Source organism: Styela clava, chromosome 1, assembly GCF_964204865.1.
Source record: "Styela clava chromosome 1, kaStyClav1.hap1.2, whole genome shotgun sequence".
Taxonomy (NCBI): domain Eukaryota; kingdom Metazoa; phylum Chordata; class Ascidiacea; order Stolidobranchia; family Styelidae; genus Styela; species Styela clava.
In genome coordinates this window covers 3,858,461-3,874,458 of record NC_135250.1, presented here as the reverse complement: position 1 = coordinate 3,874,458, position 15,998 = coordinate 3,858,461, and the positions used below count along the sequence as shown (strand labels likewise).

At 36.3% G+C, this 15,998-nt stretch overlaps 1 protein-coding gene across 1 annotated transcript; it reads right to left on the bottom strand.

Moving 5' to 3' along the window:
• Positions 1–820: 820 nt before the first annotated feature.
• Positions 821–6,964, bottom strand: LOC120348460 (uncharacterized). Its single transcript, XM_039418582.2, has 4 exons — positions 6,873–6,964; positions 4,322–4,495; positions 2,915–3,025; positions 821–1,346 (listed from the first exon to the last, which is right to left on the bottom strand). The coding sequence occupies exons 1-4, from the start codon at positions 6,916–6,918 to the stop codon at positions 1,174–1,176; spliced, it is 504 nt and encodes a 167-aa protein (XP_039274516.2). The 5' UTR covers positions 6,919–6,964; the 3' UTR covers positions 821–1,173.
• Positions 6,965–15,998: the final 9,034 nt, after the last annotated feature.

Below are 15,998 nucleotides of genomic sequence, written 5' to 3'. Positions count from 1 at the left end.
AACTATTAAAAGACAACTAATTGTATTCCAGTTTCTGTCAAAAATGTGTCATTTTCTACCATTGAAGAATTGAACCAGAGTGTCACGAAAAATATTCATCATTCAACGAGCACATCCGCTATATTTTGGCCAAGAAGTTGCATGTTGACTATATTTAGTTGTACTCCACTCTTTCCGGCGCAGACTATGCAAATTTCATCTCCAGCAGATCTTGTCAATTTTATTTCATCATTCACGTTTAAAAGATTTATGAATACCAATCTATGCCGTTAGCGTACAGTGATGGCGAACAAGAGTTGAATTTGATCAATTTTGATTTATTAAGCTCGAAAAGTTTTTCGTGTTGTTAAAAAAAAAGTCTTTTACTCAAGTACCTTAATCAAGGTTTCTCAAACGGGGGTCCGCAAACCTCTGGGGTTCTGTGATGATCCCACAGGAGGTCTGCAACGATATGAAAAGAGTCGGATCGATCTTTAATGATTGATTTAAATCAAAATGCCAATACCAGCGCCGATTTATCAACGGCGCCACAGTGTTTAATTGAACAATCCGAGTGATCAGTTGACACAGACCTCAATATTGACTCGGTTGAAATAAAGTTCTCAAGCATCATCTTACACCTCTCTATCAATGTTTGTAGGTATAAGTTCTGTTTCCAAAAAAACTTGCAAATTAATCGTAACTTCGCCCTCAAGTAGCAACTTACCTATTTAATTTCAGATAAAATACAACACCGGTTTCATTAATATTATTTTTGGTACTTCCGTAGTGTGTGTACCAGGTTAGGGTAAGGCCATAATTTATTCTTATTTTAGTTCTATAATGAGTTCGGGGACTGTCCGTGTTAGCCAAGTGAATATCCCCCCTGCCCATAGTAATCAGTCCCTTTACACAACACAATGTAAATTGGGCGAACAAAATTAGTTACCTCCATATTGATACACATACACGTACTTCTGAAGCGACCTATTTTTATACATAGGATGTTAAAATAGTAAGTGCCCAAGGCCTCTTAAAGGCATGGTCCGGCTCTGCTTGTGAGACAAATTCGTTAATTAGCTGAAAGTTGAAAGTCTGTCATGGTTCGAACAAAGAGTCGCTGATTTTAGATGTCATATTAGTCATTTGACTTTTGTGAATATATATTTAAACAATACTTTTTGTTGCATTTGATTAAATATTACAATTTAAGAAATGTTGACTCAAAAATAATGAAATTATAACAAAATTAAACAGGTGAAATTTTAGCGTATGGGCGCCGCTAGGTGTCGTCGTCTCTTTGAGTTGGTTGACAGGCGTTGTATAACTGTATCCCATAGGCAGAGAATGAGGATCATTGCAAATATCTGAAATATAAAGGAATATGTTTAAAACTTTCAGTAGAGATTACGCGAGACTTCTTCAATCTTTCCTCAATGCGTTTGTTGTAAACTGCTTGACTGAGGAAGTATGATTTTGCTCAGACGAAACGTTACAGAAACACATTTGTGTTAGTGTGCACCAGGATTTGCGTAGTACTTATTTAAATATTGAAATAAAAATGGGTATTCCAAGTGATTTAAGAGTCTTGCTGCACACTAACACAAATATATATCAATATAGTACAATAATTAAATACGTATGGCGGTAATTATATACGCCTAAGACTACTTAAAGTATTACTCTGAATTTAAATGCTTATGTTAATATACTGAAAATAAAAATAGATATTCCAATTGATTCTTGCTGCGCACCAATACAAATCTATTTCTGTAACGTTTCGTCTAACCAAGGTCAGACTTCCTATTGAGTGCAAAAGTTATGTATGGCGGTAACTATATACGCCTTTTCGCTCTTTTTGCGCCCCTCTCCAAGTAGTGCCCATGGCACGGACCATGGCTGCCACACTCAAAGTGCCAGAGCTGGGAAAGTTTCTGAGAGAAACATAGGGGCTCCGCGAGTTGTTTGTTTACTTATTAAAATATTGATCTGGCTAATTCTGTAACTGTCCAAAGAAGCAATAACGGCATTAATGAAATTGACAACGGTAATGGCGGAATGTGGCAGCAAGGCGGTAATTCAAATATGACATTATCCAGTTTCAAAAGAATTTAATTTTTTTCATAAATTTATTGCGAGGGTTTCGTAAATAATAGTCAACCTCTTCACGGGCTCCATAACACCAAAAGTTTGAAAATCCTAGATCAGTGAATCCCAACCTATTGGTCGCGACCCAAAACTGAGCCGCCTAAAAATTTTCTTGGGTCGTTCATTCTTTCCACAAAAACCCATAAGTTACTGATTCTATTTCCTAGTAAATTTCATTGTTTATTTCATGTTTGGTATTGAAGTGTTGCTCAGTAGGATTTGTATATGTAGGAAGTATCACTGCGAAAGACTTTGCATCATCTATTTTGCTTAAGTCAAGTTACGCCAAGATTGAACAAAACTTGATGATGGCAAACATGCGCAGTTTTCTTACTTCAAAGTAATTATTTCCGGAAATAAATAGTATATAAAAATGATCGTTTATATTAGTCATTCAATTTATCGGTCATAAATAGATCTTCCCGGAGTATGTGAACCAAGATGGCAGACACCGGAATGTAGTGTGTGTACCAGGTTATGGTTAGGCCATAATTTTATTCCAATTCCCTTTATTTTATTTCTATTACGAGTTCGGGGGCTAGTCATGTGACTCCTGTAGTATTTGTATCTGAAAGTATGGCCTAACCCTAACCTGGTACACATACTACGTTCCGGTGTCCGCCATCTTGGTTTACTTACTTCGAGAGTAGCCATAAACGTACTACATGTTCTTTAGTATTTGATCATATCCTTGGGTCGCGAGATTTTGCATTTTTTTTTTTGAAATGGGCCGCATGAGAAAATTTTTAGGAACCGCTGCCCTAGATAAGTCACTGTTCCAGCAAACCTATATCACAGCTTTCGACGCAATATGATGTCCGAGTGGTTTCATTTTTCTCGCATCCACTTTTCTTCCCAATCCGACACCCTCTCTCATACTTGAGATAAGCAACAGCCACTGAAAAAAGGAATTAATATTAAAGCAATTGATAAGAATGGATTTAGTACAGAGGTCGTTGAAATGCTTTAGGAAATGGGCTCTCTATATCTATATACAGGGTGACCATAAAGTCGCACACCGATGTAAATATTAAAATTTCAAAGATACAAAAGCCTTGAAATCATATGATCTTAATTCACAGTCTTCGAAAGATTCTCTGTCTCATATAATTTCTAGTGGATGGTGTTGGTAGATCACCTATCAAAGCCCTATTCATCAATGATACCACTGTTTTGAAAAATTAATCCTTAACCTTCTAATTTAATTATGATATTGAAACTTAGATGGTGTTGCTCGATAACCAGTTTTGGTTCTCTGCGGCTTCTTTCCCTAGTAAGAATGTGTGTTGAATTTCGGGCTCAACGGTTAAGGTAGATAAGAGTGTGGCGCCAAGTGCAGTTTTAAGTATTCTATGGCGTCTGCAGCTGCCGCAAAACCATGGCGGTATTTCCATACCATGGCCGCTACGGCCAAACCTATGGCGACTGACTTTTTAGCTGCCACAAACCAATGTCGAGCTGCCGTTATCGCGGCAGCAAATTGAAAACCCATGGCAGGTAAAATTTTGCTGCCGTAACCGCGGCAGGTGGGCCGTAAGTACAGGGCTGTCCCTTATGGTGACAAATATTGGGTAGGATGGAACATTTTTTCTTATGAATACAGTCTTGATGGATTTGGGGTTAGGGTTAGGGTTTAAGTAGATATAATTCCGCATGATCAATTAGAATTTGGTACATTAGTTTGTGAATATACCGTTAATACTGATTACTGAATACAGAATAGCGCTATAAAACCATGGCAAGAGCTGCCGCGGTTCGTTCGTGGCAGGAGCTGCCATGAAGTGGTAAGAACTGCGCTTCGCGCGGCAGGCAGTGTGGCTCATCGTACTAAGCGTTAGGAATACGCTCACCACTGCACCTCTGATTACCACGCGTGGTTCGCAGGTTAGAATTTCTTGGAAGATAATCATGTGCGGCTGGATTTCTCGTCGCCGTAGGGTGCTTCACGTAACCGTTGGTCCGTTACGGCTTTCTCCACGATCAAGTCCATGCATCTAGAACAAATACCTGGCTAACTAATCTCTTACCCAACATGGACTGAAAACAGGACGAGAGGCCTTGGTTCGCCATATGATTAAGCCGTCTTAGCGGCTGTCCTCTCCTCAGGGATAGGGGTATAATTTAGTTGGCTATTTAACTGCATGAAAAAAAAAGAAATATGACTAAATGCATTTCTATATTTTTAATAACTTACCAACATTTACATCATCATCTGGTATTCGCATTAGCGTGTGAACAGCGGCATAACAACTATTGAAAGGAGGGATGCAATCTATTATGTAGTGGCCATCAGTAATGTCGTTTCCACCACAACCTTTATTGGGAAGCTCAGGATCAAATGTGCAATTTAAACAAAGAAGCGGTTCACCTGGAATATGGGAAAGATAGCAAGGTTATGTATATTCAATCGAAAGTAAAGGAACCTCCTCTGATCAAAACCAAGAGAGCTATGCTCAAATATAGGAACACGTACCGCCACATTGTGGCAAATTCGGATGACATCATAGCCCACAAAAAAACGAATCTAATGCAGCTCACCGGTATAAAAGTAATAGCTTTCTGGCAAAAAAAATCAATCTTTAAACACTGTAAATTTTTAAAGCTATTGCTGCAGTATTCGAAGAGAAAATGACGATTTTATCATGAAGAAAAATATCATAAACAACAACATAATATTAATACGATTGTTATGTCCACTAACGTGTCCATTAAGAGAGCGATGCTCAAATATATAGACACGGAGTCCAAAACAAAGTACTTATCGCGCCGTAGACCACCGGTAGCAATTAATTTCCGAGTTTAGCGTAGCGTCGCGTCTCATCGGAAACAGCCGTTACGCTTGGCGGATAAATATCGGGTTTCCGTGAAAAATAAAAATATAACGAAATTTTGAATGAAAACATCAGATCTCATAAGTTCATAAAAAATTCTGAAATGACCAAAAATAATAGACTTCAAGCGAAAAATACAAACTTAACTAATAAAAATTTTGGAGCAATTGGTTCTTCAGTGAATGAGAAAAGCGGCCTTTACATAACAACAAAAGAAAAATACCAACCTTCATTCGTTCTACTCATCATCCAATCATTGATGCCAGGCGTGTGACCAACTTATTGGGGATTAAATGTATTTATGGTTCATGTTGTTATTATGTTGTTGTTGTTGATCTTATTGTTAGTATACTTTTTCTTTGTCTTGTTATAAAAAAAATCGATTTTCTCTTTTATTACTGGACCAATTGCTTTAGAATTTTCAGTGGTAAAAGATTGTATTGTTTGCTTAAAAACTATTACTTTTATTGATTTCAAAATATTAATGTGCTTTATGGGATTCGTTCTTGATGTGGGATGACGTCATAAAAATGCGTATCTTGGGGTAGTTACGTTCACGTTAGTCGTGAAATTTGCGTTACGTTTTGGCTTCCTGTCGATCTGTTTGAACATTGGGTTACAGGCCGAGGAAAATAAAGACATTTCGTTATTATTCCTGATATTGCCCTAACACCATATCAGGTTGAGTTACGCTGTTCCTCGACTTTTATTTAAGATAAACAAAAAAGGGTGATGGTTCAATATCAAAACCAATCTTATGGCAATTCTGCTTAAGATAAACAAAATCAAACGATACATATCAATTTAGAATTTAAGAAAAGTCTCTTTAAAATATTTTGAGAGAAAAGAAAGGGTGTAGTTTCGTACCTCATGTACTTAAACTGTCATCCAAGACGCACAGACAATCACCCGAAATCGAGCAAGCTATTTCTCTCGTTTTCTCGTCGCAACGATATGAGAGAGATCGCTGACGTCAACGAGTATTTTATCGTCGGCGCAGATGCTATTTCGGGCGATCGTAGGTATAATTTGGCAAGCTCTATGACGTGATTGTGACGTCGAAGTGACGTAATTTTTGGTTAGCGTGATCAAGTGGGAATTAGGATTGACATGTACAAAAAACGGTATGCTACGCCCACTATTCCAGGTACCAAACTAAACGAGATCCGACGAAAGAATAAAAGGCGGCTTAATAATGGACGGGCAACAATCTCTCGAGACTCGGATCGGATCGGATTTAAGTATAATCAGATAGTCCATCATTATAGATGCATAGTTATTTTGTTACACAGCCATTCAAACCGACCAGTGGTTCTATGAAACACACTGCGACTGCAACTATCAATTTTGAAAGGGTGCGTATAGCCACGAATGCTATTATTAATGTACTCCCGTAGTGTGTGTACCAAGTTAGGGTTAGGCCATAATTTTATGCCGATTTTACTCATCTTAGTTCTATTAGGAGTTCGAGGACTGTCTGTGTCAGCCGAGTGGATATACCATCTGTCCATAAGTTTCAGTCCCTTTACACAACTTGATATTAAGTAGGCGACCAAAATTAGTTACCTCCAAATTGGTACACACATTTCTGGAGCGCTATTATCAGTGCAATGGCGAGAGTGTTCCTAAATCTTTTCACGATGCATCAATCGACTGACTGAGCATCAAAGCCTTCTATTTTGGTTTGTGTAATTTTTTTCTCGCTAATCCTCAAGTAACAACACTTAAATTCCTGCTATTTGACTAAGTTATAATTGGCTGCCAAATAACTATTACAGTATTAGTATAATACATTATTAATTTAAAGTCGTGTCGCGTTACATTTTCACTTCGGTATAATAAGAAAATTGGCAATTTTACATTGCCCGTTTTGCAATGTTGGCATTAACCAAAATACAAAACAAATCAACTTACCTATGTTAAGTGTCGAAAATATAATTACAGCAGAAAATATATTCATTTTTATAAATTGAATTTTAAATATTTACGAGTAATGTTTAAAGTCTACAAAAATAAAAATAATTCATATTTGACTTTATAATTATTAGAATACACTAAAACATTACTGAAACTTTCTAATTTACTAAGTTGTTGGTGAAATAGAAAATAAATTAATTGTGCGACCGATGAGTTAATACTTCTAAAATTCAAATTAAATTTTGAAATAATTAATAGAAATTAATATTCAATTCTAAAATAAATTGAACAAATTAAAACAATACTGAAATGTTTTTTGTACTGTTGCCGAAATGGAATTTAAAATGGTATAAATGCGCGCGCAATAAATCAGTAATTGTTTAAGTATTTTGACTTCTGTGGTAAAACATCTGTGAGAGCTAAAACAATATATGTTATCGATAAATTTCCTTTGCAATTTTGAATTTTTTTTAGACATTATGAACACCATATATTTTTATGATACGATTCCTACTACGTCATGAGAGAAAACCTTAGACATGCAAACAGAGAAGTTGCTAATTCTAAAAAAAAAATTTTACATTCAAATATAGCTTAGTAAATACTTTGTAAGGGGATCAACTGTCTGACTTTACATGAGATCTCTAGATAGAGTTACCAACTCGGGAAAATGTCTTCTATATAGCGATGGTGAAAATCGTTTAACATCTCAGTATTGCAAGCTCAACTAAAACCTTTTATCACAAATTCTAATCCTTGCATATACTCTGTTGACATTTAGTTGACATTGTAAGCAAGTAACAATTATAGACAAACTTGACAGTAAATTTTGTAACGCTATTGTACCTCGACCACTTTCTTATATCATAGTTTTCAAACCTCTTTATAAGCTAAGGTAAAGTACTAACTCAAATGCCCTTATCGTAACAATGACTTATTGTTACATACAGTTCTGAAATATTGACCATTCTAACCCTGCCACATATAAGAAAAATCCTTTCCACTGGTTGACAATGTCTTTTATAGATCGAGGATGTAGACAAACAATTTCAGCTCATATAACTGAATTTTATCACAAATTCTAATCCTTTTCTTAGATTTAAATACCTCTTCAACACTTACTTCTTTATTTTATTTATTATCAGCTCGATTTTTTTCTGAATATAATTGTCGTTGAATTAAAACTGCCTTAAAGACCTAATTAATGAATTCAAATTCCCGCTAAAAAATCCTCGGTAATTATTCACATGCCTCACGTTTTTAGCCATCGGGGATTAGGAGTCGTTACTGAATTGTAAACATGGGTTTATAAGCTGTTAAATAAAAATCCCCTTCTACAAGAAAAAGCTCTTTAAATTAACGTTTCTAAGTATTATTATTTTGCACAGTTTAACAGTTTTTTTTTAACAGCGATCGAATCGCAGCGATGGGGGTTGGTTTCTTATAAAAATTTAGGGATTCATCTAGGTCTTCAGTGGACAATAAAAAAAAACAAGATGGAGATGATTCGAAATTTTTATCTGAAACGATTGGAATAAATAATATACGATTTGAAATGAATATGGTTGCTATTGCATTGGTCTATTTGCATTTTGCGTATCCGTAAAGCCCGATTCCGGATTAACAATTTTCGGTAATTATTCGAATGCCATCACGTATTTAGCCATTGGGGATTAGGAGTTGCTACTAAATTGTAAACATGGGTTAATAAGATGTTAAATCAAAGTCCCCTTTTACGAGAAAAAAAGGTTTTCAGATTTATATAGTGTTTATTGTTATTTCACATCGAATCGAATAACGCTGTCAGCACAAAATTAAGAAAAAAAGAGATGGAGACGATTCGAAAATTAATCTGGAAGGATTTGAATAATTTACTATTTAATTCGAAATGGGTACTCCCGTAGTGTGTGAACCAGATTGGTGCTAGACCATAATTTTATTCCGATTTCCTCATTTTAGTTCTATTGCGAGTTCGAGGACTGTCTGTGTTAGCCAAGTGAACATAACCCCTGCCCATAGGCTTCAGTCACTTCACACAACTTGATGTGAAGTAGGCAAACAAAATCAGTTACATCCATATTAGTACACACACTTCCAGAGGGCCTCGAACTGAATATGGTTGTTACTTATCGATCTCGATAAGTATGTTGATAGGTATTTGTCTGTCTGTCTTCCTGTCTGTTAGATACACGCGATATCTCACGAAAGCGAGGTTGAGTCTGCTCCAAATTTTGCATGCGCATTCATCATATCTCGGACCAGAAGCCTATTTTGGATGAATTATGTCGTATAATTAGCGAGTTATTAATTAATTAGTGATAGGACAAACGGTTGTCGCTATGGAGTAAGAGCGGATGAATCGAAACCGCATTTTCTGTTTTGGGGATCTCCCAACTTTTGATCGATAAGTCTTCGGTCTCCGACTGATATTCTCGTTATTGTATTGGTCCTATTTGCATTAACGTCTCCTTAAACTTGACTCCCAATTACCAATTTCGGTAATTATTCAAATGTCATCACGTCTTCAGCCATGAGGAATAAGGAGTCGGTACTGAATGTAAACATGAATTAATAAGCTGTTAAATCAAAATTCCCTTTACGAGAAAAAAAGTCTTCAAATTTATTTTGTATGTATTATTATTTCACATAGTTGAACAGTTTTTTTCCTTTTTTATATATATAGAGAGAAGGAGAGATTTATTGATTTGTCAACCAAAACAAATATCAATATGAAGGTATTCATACAAATGAATAGACACTGTTTCTGGTAAAGACTGGAGAGAGCGATACGACCATACGGTCATCCAAGTCAGCTCCCCCCAAATTCACTGTTATTGGATGACTATGTGTGTAAAGGCTAATTATTAGAGTATGGTACACTTATACACTCGTCCACACGCATTTTGCTGCAGAGCCCGTCCACTGATATCTGACGGTATGCTTTCCGATTCGGCTTTGCCTACTCAATTTATTACACCCTGATTTAGGTGGTGGCATGGGAATAAATTCGAGATTTTAATCTGGCCAACACAGCTAAGTCAGCTAAAAATTTTAAAATTGACTTTACTGATTGATGAGAAAAGCTTAACAGACGTTGTTTAGTCAAATTGCGTAAAATCGCCCGCGTGCTTTTGCCATAATAAAGTCGTGTTGCGTCGATGGTATGTACATGTGAATTGACATTAAGTTGACAATGGCAGCAGGTAATAGTTATTTGTAAACTAGGCAGTCAATTTCACTTGCCTGAAATCTCAACCCCTTTTTACTTCTAAATCGGAGATTTTAAACCTCTAAGGCAGGGCTACTCAACTATTTTCACCAAAAGTCCGTTTACAAAACTTCAAAATTACTCGCGTCCGGACATTTTAGAAAATTTATTTCCTTAAATAAACAAATGCATTATTGGATTAAATACAAGAGCAATGAATGGTTCACAAATATGGACACAAATGTCGCACATCGGTACCAGTACGGCAAACTGTATAGCCGTGTATGTGAATAGTATCAAAATCATCAACAGAAACTATAAAACGATGCTTATGCTGCGGTCCAAATTGAATGGCCGAAAGGTCCGTTTTTGGACCGCGGTCCGCCAGTTGAGTAGTCCTGCTCTAAGGGACAGCACTAACGCAAATGCCCTTATCGTAATCCCTTTCCCTTGGTTGGCAATGCCTTATATAAAACGACATCAACTTATAGTGTATTATGGGTGACTCTGCTTGATAACCCTGGATTATCGCGTCTCCCTTCACACTGAAACTTATTTTTTTTTTCATCTTTTTTAATTCTGTTTGTCCATTGTGTACATTCGGCATGTGATAAAATAAACTACTGACTGACTGACTATTATTTACCCATCAAAACCCTATCATTTTTCTTACAGCTCAATTTACATTTCTTCCTTCTTTCCATTTCATTCTTAAACGACGTTTTTAAATACTTTCGAGTGCCTTTATCCAATAATGACTTTATATTGCCCATAGCTCTGGAAATTTAAGTATTACTTAACTCTACACCACAAGCATCTTTGATATCAACTTTAATATATTTGAGATAGTAATGCGGTATTAGCCGCAGGCTGTTTTTTGAAGTGCAGCTGCGATATTCTCTTACGAAATTCTATGATCATATTTAGTATTTAATTTGTCAGAATAAGTTGATTTGGCAATAAATTGTAATTTACTGTATGACAGTGTACTTTAGATTTATGTATGAATATTTTTTTGGAGCGATCATCTATGAAAAGCATTCAAATTGATTTGAATGTTTAGTTTTTATTTTATTGTTTTTATAAGCTGAAATCCATCGCATTAGTGTGGTTACCACGAGTCGCTTCCAAAATTACTCATGACGTCATATTTTGATGGCAATATAGTGACGTAAGTGCTTTGTAATTTAAAGCAAAAATAGAAACCAAAACATTCAATTTAAATATTTTATTAATTGGGTTTCTAAAAGATCAACTTTTTACCCTTCTTCTATGCTTTTGCTCTGGTGAATCCGTATTCAAGTTTAATGTTTTTAGCACAAATATATTTTTATGAGGTTTCTTCTGAACAAAGTCATACTTGTTTAGACAAACATGATTCGACTATGATAGAAAGTTTTTGAATATCAGACATCGTTGTTTTTCATATTTATTAACGTACAGGAAGGCCCAACATGAGTGTTGTTGGACCACGGACTAGACCTGTGAATCGTTTTTAAATTGTTATTAGTATTTTTTTATGATGTTGTGGAAAATTCGTTTTTTTTCTTTATATACTGGACCATTGGGATATTCCGCATATAGCCAGCTAATGATCAAATATTGATCCAACAACAAAGATGAACGAGTGTTTGTACACAATGAAGGAGAATGTAGAGTCACAAAATAGGAAATGTATTAAAAAATTGGGAACCAATGGCGTTGGGTTTTCACATGAGTGTCGCGACAACATTCAATGTAAAGTAATTAATTTTGTATTATAAACCGTTTTAAAAAGATAAACAATTACATATGGACGTTAATTATGGCGCCTGGGTGTATTGCTTCGTACGAATTTATCGCATTAGTTCATCGCCAATTAATTAATTTTTCATAGACAAAATCGTCTCACTTTCTCTGAGAAATTGGATCGGGTTGGTAATACTCACAGTTGTTTGTGGGAATTCGTTTGCGTTTCAGCGGATTTGGGGAGTTATCTCGGGCCAAACCTCAAAAATAACCAGCTAACAATAAACTACAAATAACAGACAGTCAGGTGAAAGTATGTTTTATTCAAAAGAACTCAAAATCCTTGGATGGAGCGTGAATAATGAAATAATGCAAATATCCAAAATAAGGCTGGCAAGATAAAATCTAACAAATATTTTTATTTTGAATTAGCTTTACTTCCCCTCAAAAAATTGTCTAAGCCCCAATTGCGGGGCGCGCCCCACCGTTTGACAAACACTGCTTTAGACAGAAGGATGAAAACATTATAGTACTAATGACACGTCTAGAATTTAACTTATTCGCGGACCATCGTTCAAGAAACCAAAAAATCTTCAGCGATGAAAACTTACCACAACCATATCCATTCAAAATTAGGAACATAGATCTTGTTTTTCAGCAACTTGACGCCACAGGATAATATTCGCGGAAACTTTACAAAATAATTTGTTTAAAAAGATAAACGAGATTATCGTCAAAGACCGAGGACTTATCGATCGAAAGTTAGGGGATCCCCCAAAACAGCACCCTCACTCCATAGTGACACCTTGTGTCCTATCACTAATTAATTAATAACTCGCTAATTATACGACATAATTCATCCAAAATCAATAGGCTACTGGTCCGACATATGATGAATGCACATGCAAAAGCAGATTCAATCTCGCTTTAGTGAGATATCGCGTGCATCTAACAGACAGACAAACAGACAAATACTTATCAACATACTTAACGATTAAAATCGAGAAGTAATAAAATCGATAAGTAACAATTGCATATGGACGTTACCCCAGGCGCCTTGATGTATTGACTGTTCGCCAGTTTATGGTATTATCCATCGACGATAATTAACTGTTCATAGACGAAATCGGCTCACTTTCTCTGAGAAATTGGATTAGGTTCGTAATACTAACAGTTGTTTGTGAGCATATGTTCACGTTTCAGGGAATATGGGAGGATATGTTACGATCTCGAAACATGGATAAACTACGACCGGCGGGCCAAATCCGGCCCGTTGGGTAATTCAATCTGACCGGCGTGATGCTACCACAACCTAATTAAAACCAAATTTTGATGTTTAAGCTAAAAAAAAAAACGGCTCAAGAAATTTGTTGAGATCGCGATTAGTGTTTGTTCCGCCACGAGGTTTAATTAATGTTTTCTGTTATTTATTTTGTAATAATGTAAATCAGGGGTTCTCAACCTTTTTTCTGTCAAGTACCAACCCCCGGTAATCAGACACCGAACAAAGTTGTGATATATTGACTAACAATTTGTTGAAACAACAATTTATTGACCAGATGAAACTAAATCAAATTTTCCTGTTGATATTATCGCCCTTGTCCTCCGCTTAACTAATGAATTCTTAAAATCCCTCTCAAGTTTCAATAAGCATATCACTTTTTCAAATGCTCGCAACACGCTGTTTTTGAAGATTTTACAGTTTGCCTGCAAAGCCGTGAATTTCACATTGTTGCATCACGACGCAACATCAGGGAAAATCTACGTTTCAATTCGCATCTAGTTTCATTTGTCGCTCATTTCCCTCTGGTAGTAATAAAGGATATTAATAAACAGCAACACACAAAAACTCGACTGCCATCCAAGTACCCATGGAAATCTTCTCGTGAACCCCTGGGAGGTTTGCGAACCCCAGGTTTAGAACCTCTGCTGTAAATATTGTTCATAAAATGTAACTTTTAAGTCACACTTACATGGCCCGCCAGTTTAGGTGGGCAAATATTGTGGCACGTAATCCAAAAACCTTGTCTAGAAGTAAACTTTTTTGAGGACCATCGTTCAAGAAACCAAAAGTCTTCATCGATGAAATTTCACCACAACCATAGTGAAGTGGAAACATAGAGCTTGTTTTTCTGTAACTATACGTCACAGAAAAAAATCGCGGAAACTTTGCGCGAGAAAATTCGTCCGAGAAGATAAACAATTGCATATGGACGTCAGTTATGACGCCTGGATGTATTGCTTTCGTAAAAGGTTATCGAATTAGTAATTAATTTTTCATAGAAGAAATCGGCTTAGCTTGTCGAAGAAACAGGTTGGCTTTGTAATGCTAACAGTTGTTTGTGAGCATTCGTTCACGTTTCAGGGTATTTGGGGATTATATTACACTCCAACTCTAAAAAGGGCCCTGTCTACAATCGAGAGTCTAGACTCTAAGCCAGGGGTGGGCAAGGTTTTTAGACCAGGGGCCAAAAATTTGCGCACTCAGGCCGGCGGGCCATGTAAGCGCAATGTGGAAAGTTACACAAGACCGCACACGACAAGCGCACAAGGCGAAAGAATAAAGTGTGGAAAGCACGCCATGGATGTATTGACTTCCCGCCAGTTCATCGTATATCCATAGACAACCATTAAATATGCATTGACAAAATCGGCTTAGCTTTTTGGAGCATATCGGGTTGCGTTTGTGATGTTAACAGTTGTTTGTGAGAATTCAAGACTCTTTTCGCACCACTGGTCCTCAAGATTTCGTGATCCGTTGCGCTCATCCAAAAAATCTTTAAAATCTAGTGTTATTTTGATGACGAGTTTTTATCAGTTATGCTATTTGCTATCAAACTTTGCTATAAATCATACAGGGTGTTTAAAATCGGGCAATCAAGACCTTTTTCATACAACATCGATCCGAAATCGTGATAACGTTACATAAATGTTTCAATTATTCAACCCGGAAAATAGTATAGCTCAGTCACGATAGAATCCGCGAAACCTTGCGAGAAAATTCGTTTGAAAAGCTAAACAATTGCGTATCTTGGACGTTACTCCTGGCGCCTGGATGTATTGCCATCGCACAAGTTAATCGTTTTAGTCCCTCGCCAATTATTTAACTATTCATAGACGGAATAAGCTTAGCTTGTTGGAGCTTGTAATGCCAACAGTTGTTTTGAGGATCCGTTTTCGTTTTAGAGGATTATTTGTGAACTGACTCACTTTGTGAGTGTCGCGACAACATCCAATGCCATAAGCAGTCGCCGTTTAGTTTATTAATTTTGTATATTAAACCGTTTGAAAAGATAAACAACTACATATGTACGATTCTTCTTTTACACTGTAGACTCGGGGACGCAACCCGTTTCGACCAGTTGATCATGGAATCTAACGATGAGGCAAAATAAGTTGCACACAAAATAATTAGTAGTATTAGTTTATAAATCCTAGTATGAACTATTATGCAATTCCTTTACAGATTCTTAATTTCATTCCATATTCCATTCCGCTCCAGAAGTGTGTGTTCCAATATGTAGGTAACTAATTTTGTTCGCCCACGTTACATCAAGTTGTATGGAGAGATTGAAACCTATGGGCAGGGGGTATATTCAATTGGCTAACATAGACAGTTCCCGAACTCGTAATAAAACTAAAATAAGTAAAATCGGAATACAAGTATGGCCTAACACTTAACTGGAACACACACTACGGGAGTGAACACACTCATGTGAATATTATTGTTTTATTATAAAATCTAATTTTATGCGATCTTTTTGTGTATGCTATGTGGCTTCATGTTAGCATTCCCTGAAAAAAACATTGATAAACTAAAAGTTGTTGAACGCCATCATTTGCTGAATGTGCAACGTATCAAAACCCTACATTTCCTATTTTGGAAATCTCTTATTTGTGGCCATTACGTCATGTATATCGATGAAATGATACGCATTACGTAACTTTCCGATACTTCCTGTCTATGGTGTGACGTCACCGATTGAGCAAAATATTTTCGAATAGCAATGCTGCAGTAAAAACGACTGAGCAATGACACGTTGAGGAGGTGGAATTTTTCTTAAGGCAGTGTATTGTGAAGATAAAGAACTTATAGATATAAAGCGTTTTAAGTTATTTATGCAGAAAATTTTTTTTTGTTTCCCTAAATTTTGACAGATGCGTGATGCGGTGGCCAGGTGCGTTGA

What these genes read in the sequence shown, in the direction of transcription:
- LOC120348460 (XM_039418582.2), bottom strand. Translation starts at nt 6,918, where the DNA reads ATGAATATATTTTCTGCTGTAATTATATTTTCGACACTTAACATAG. An exon ending in AGATGATGATGTAAATGTTG is followed by an intron (nt 3,026 to 4,321) that starts GTAAGTTATTAA and finishes TCCTTTTTTCAG; the next exon opens with TGGCTGTTGCTTATCTCAAG. An exon ending in CGTCGAAAGCTGTGATATAG is followed by an intron (nt 1,347 to 2,914) that starts GTTTGCTGGAAC and finishes TTTATATTTCAG; the next exon opens with ATATTTGCAATGATCCTCAT.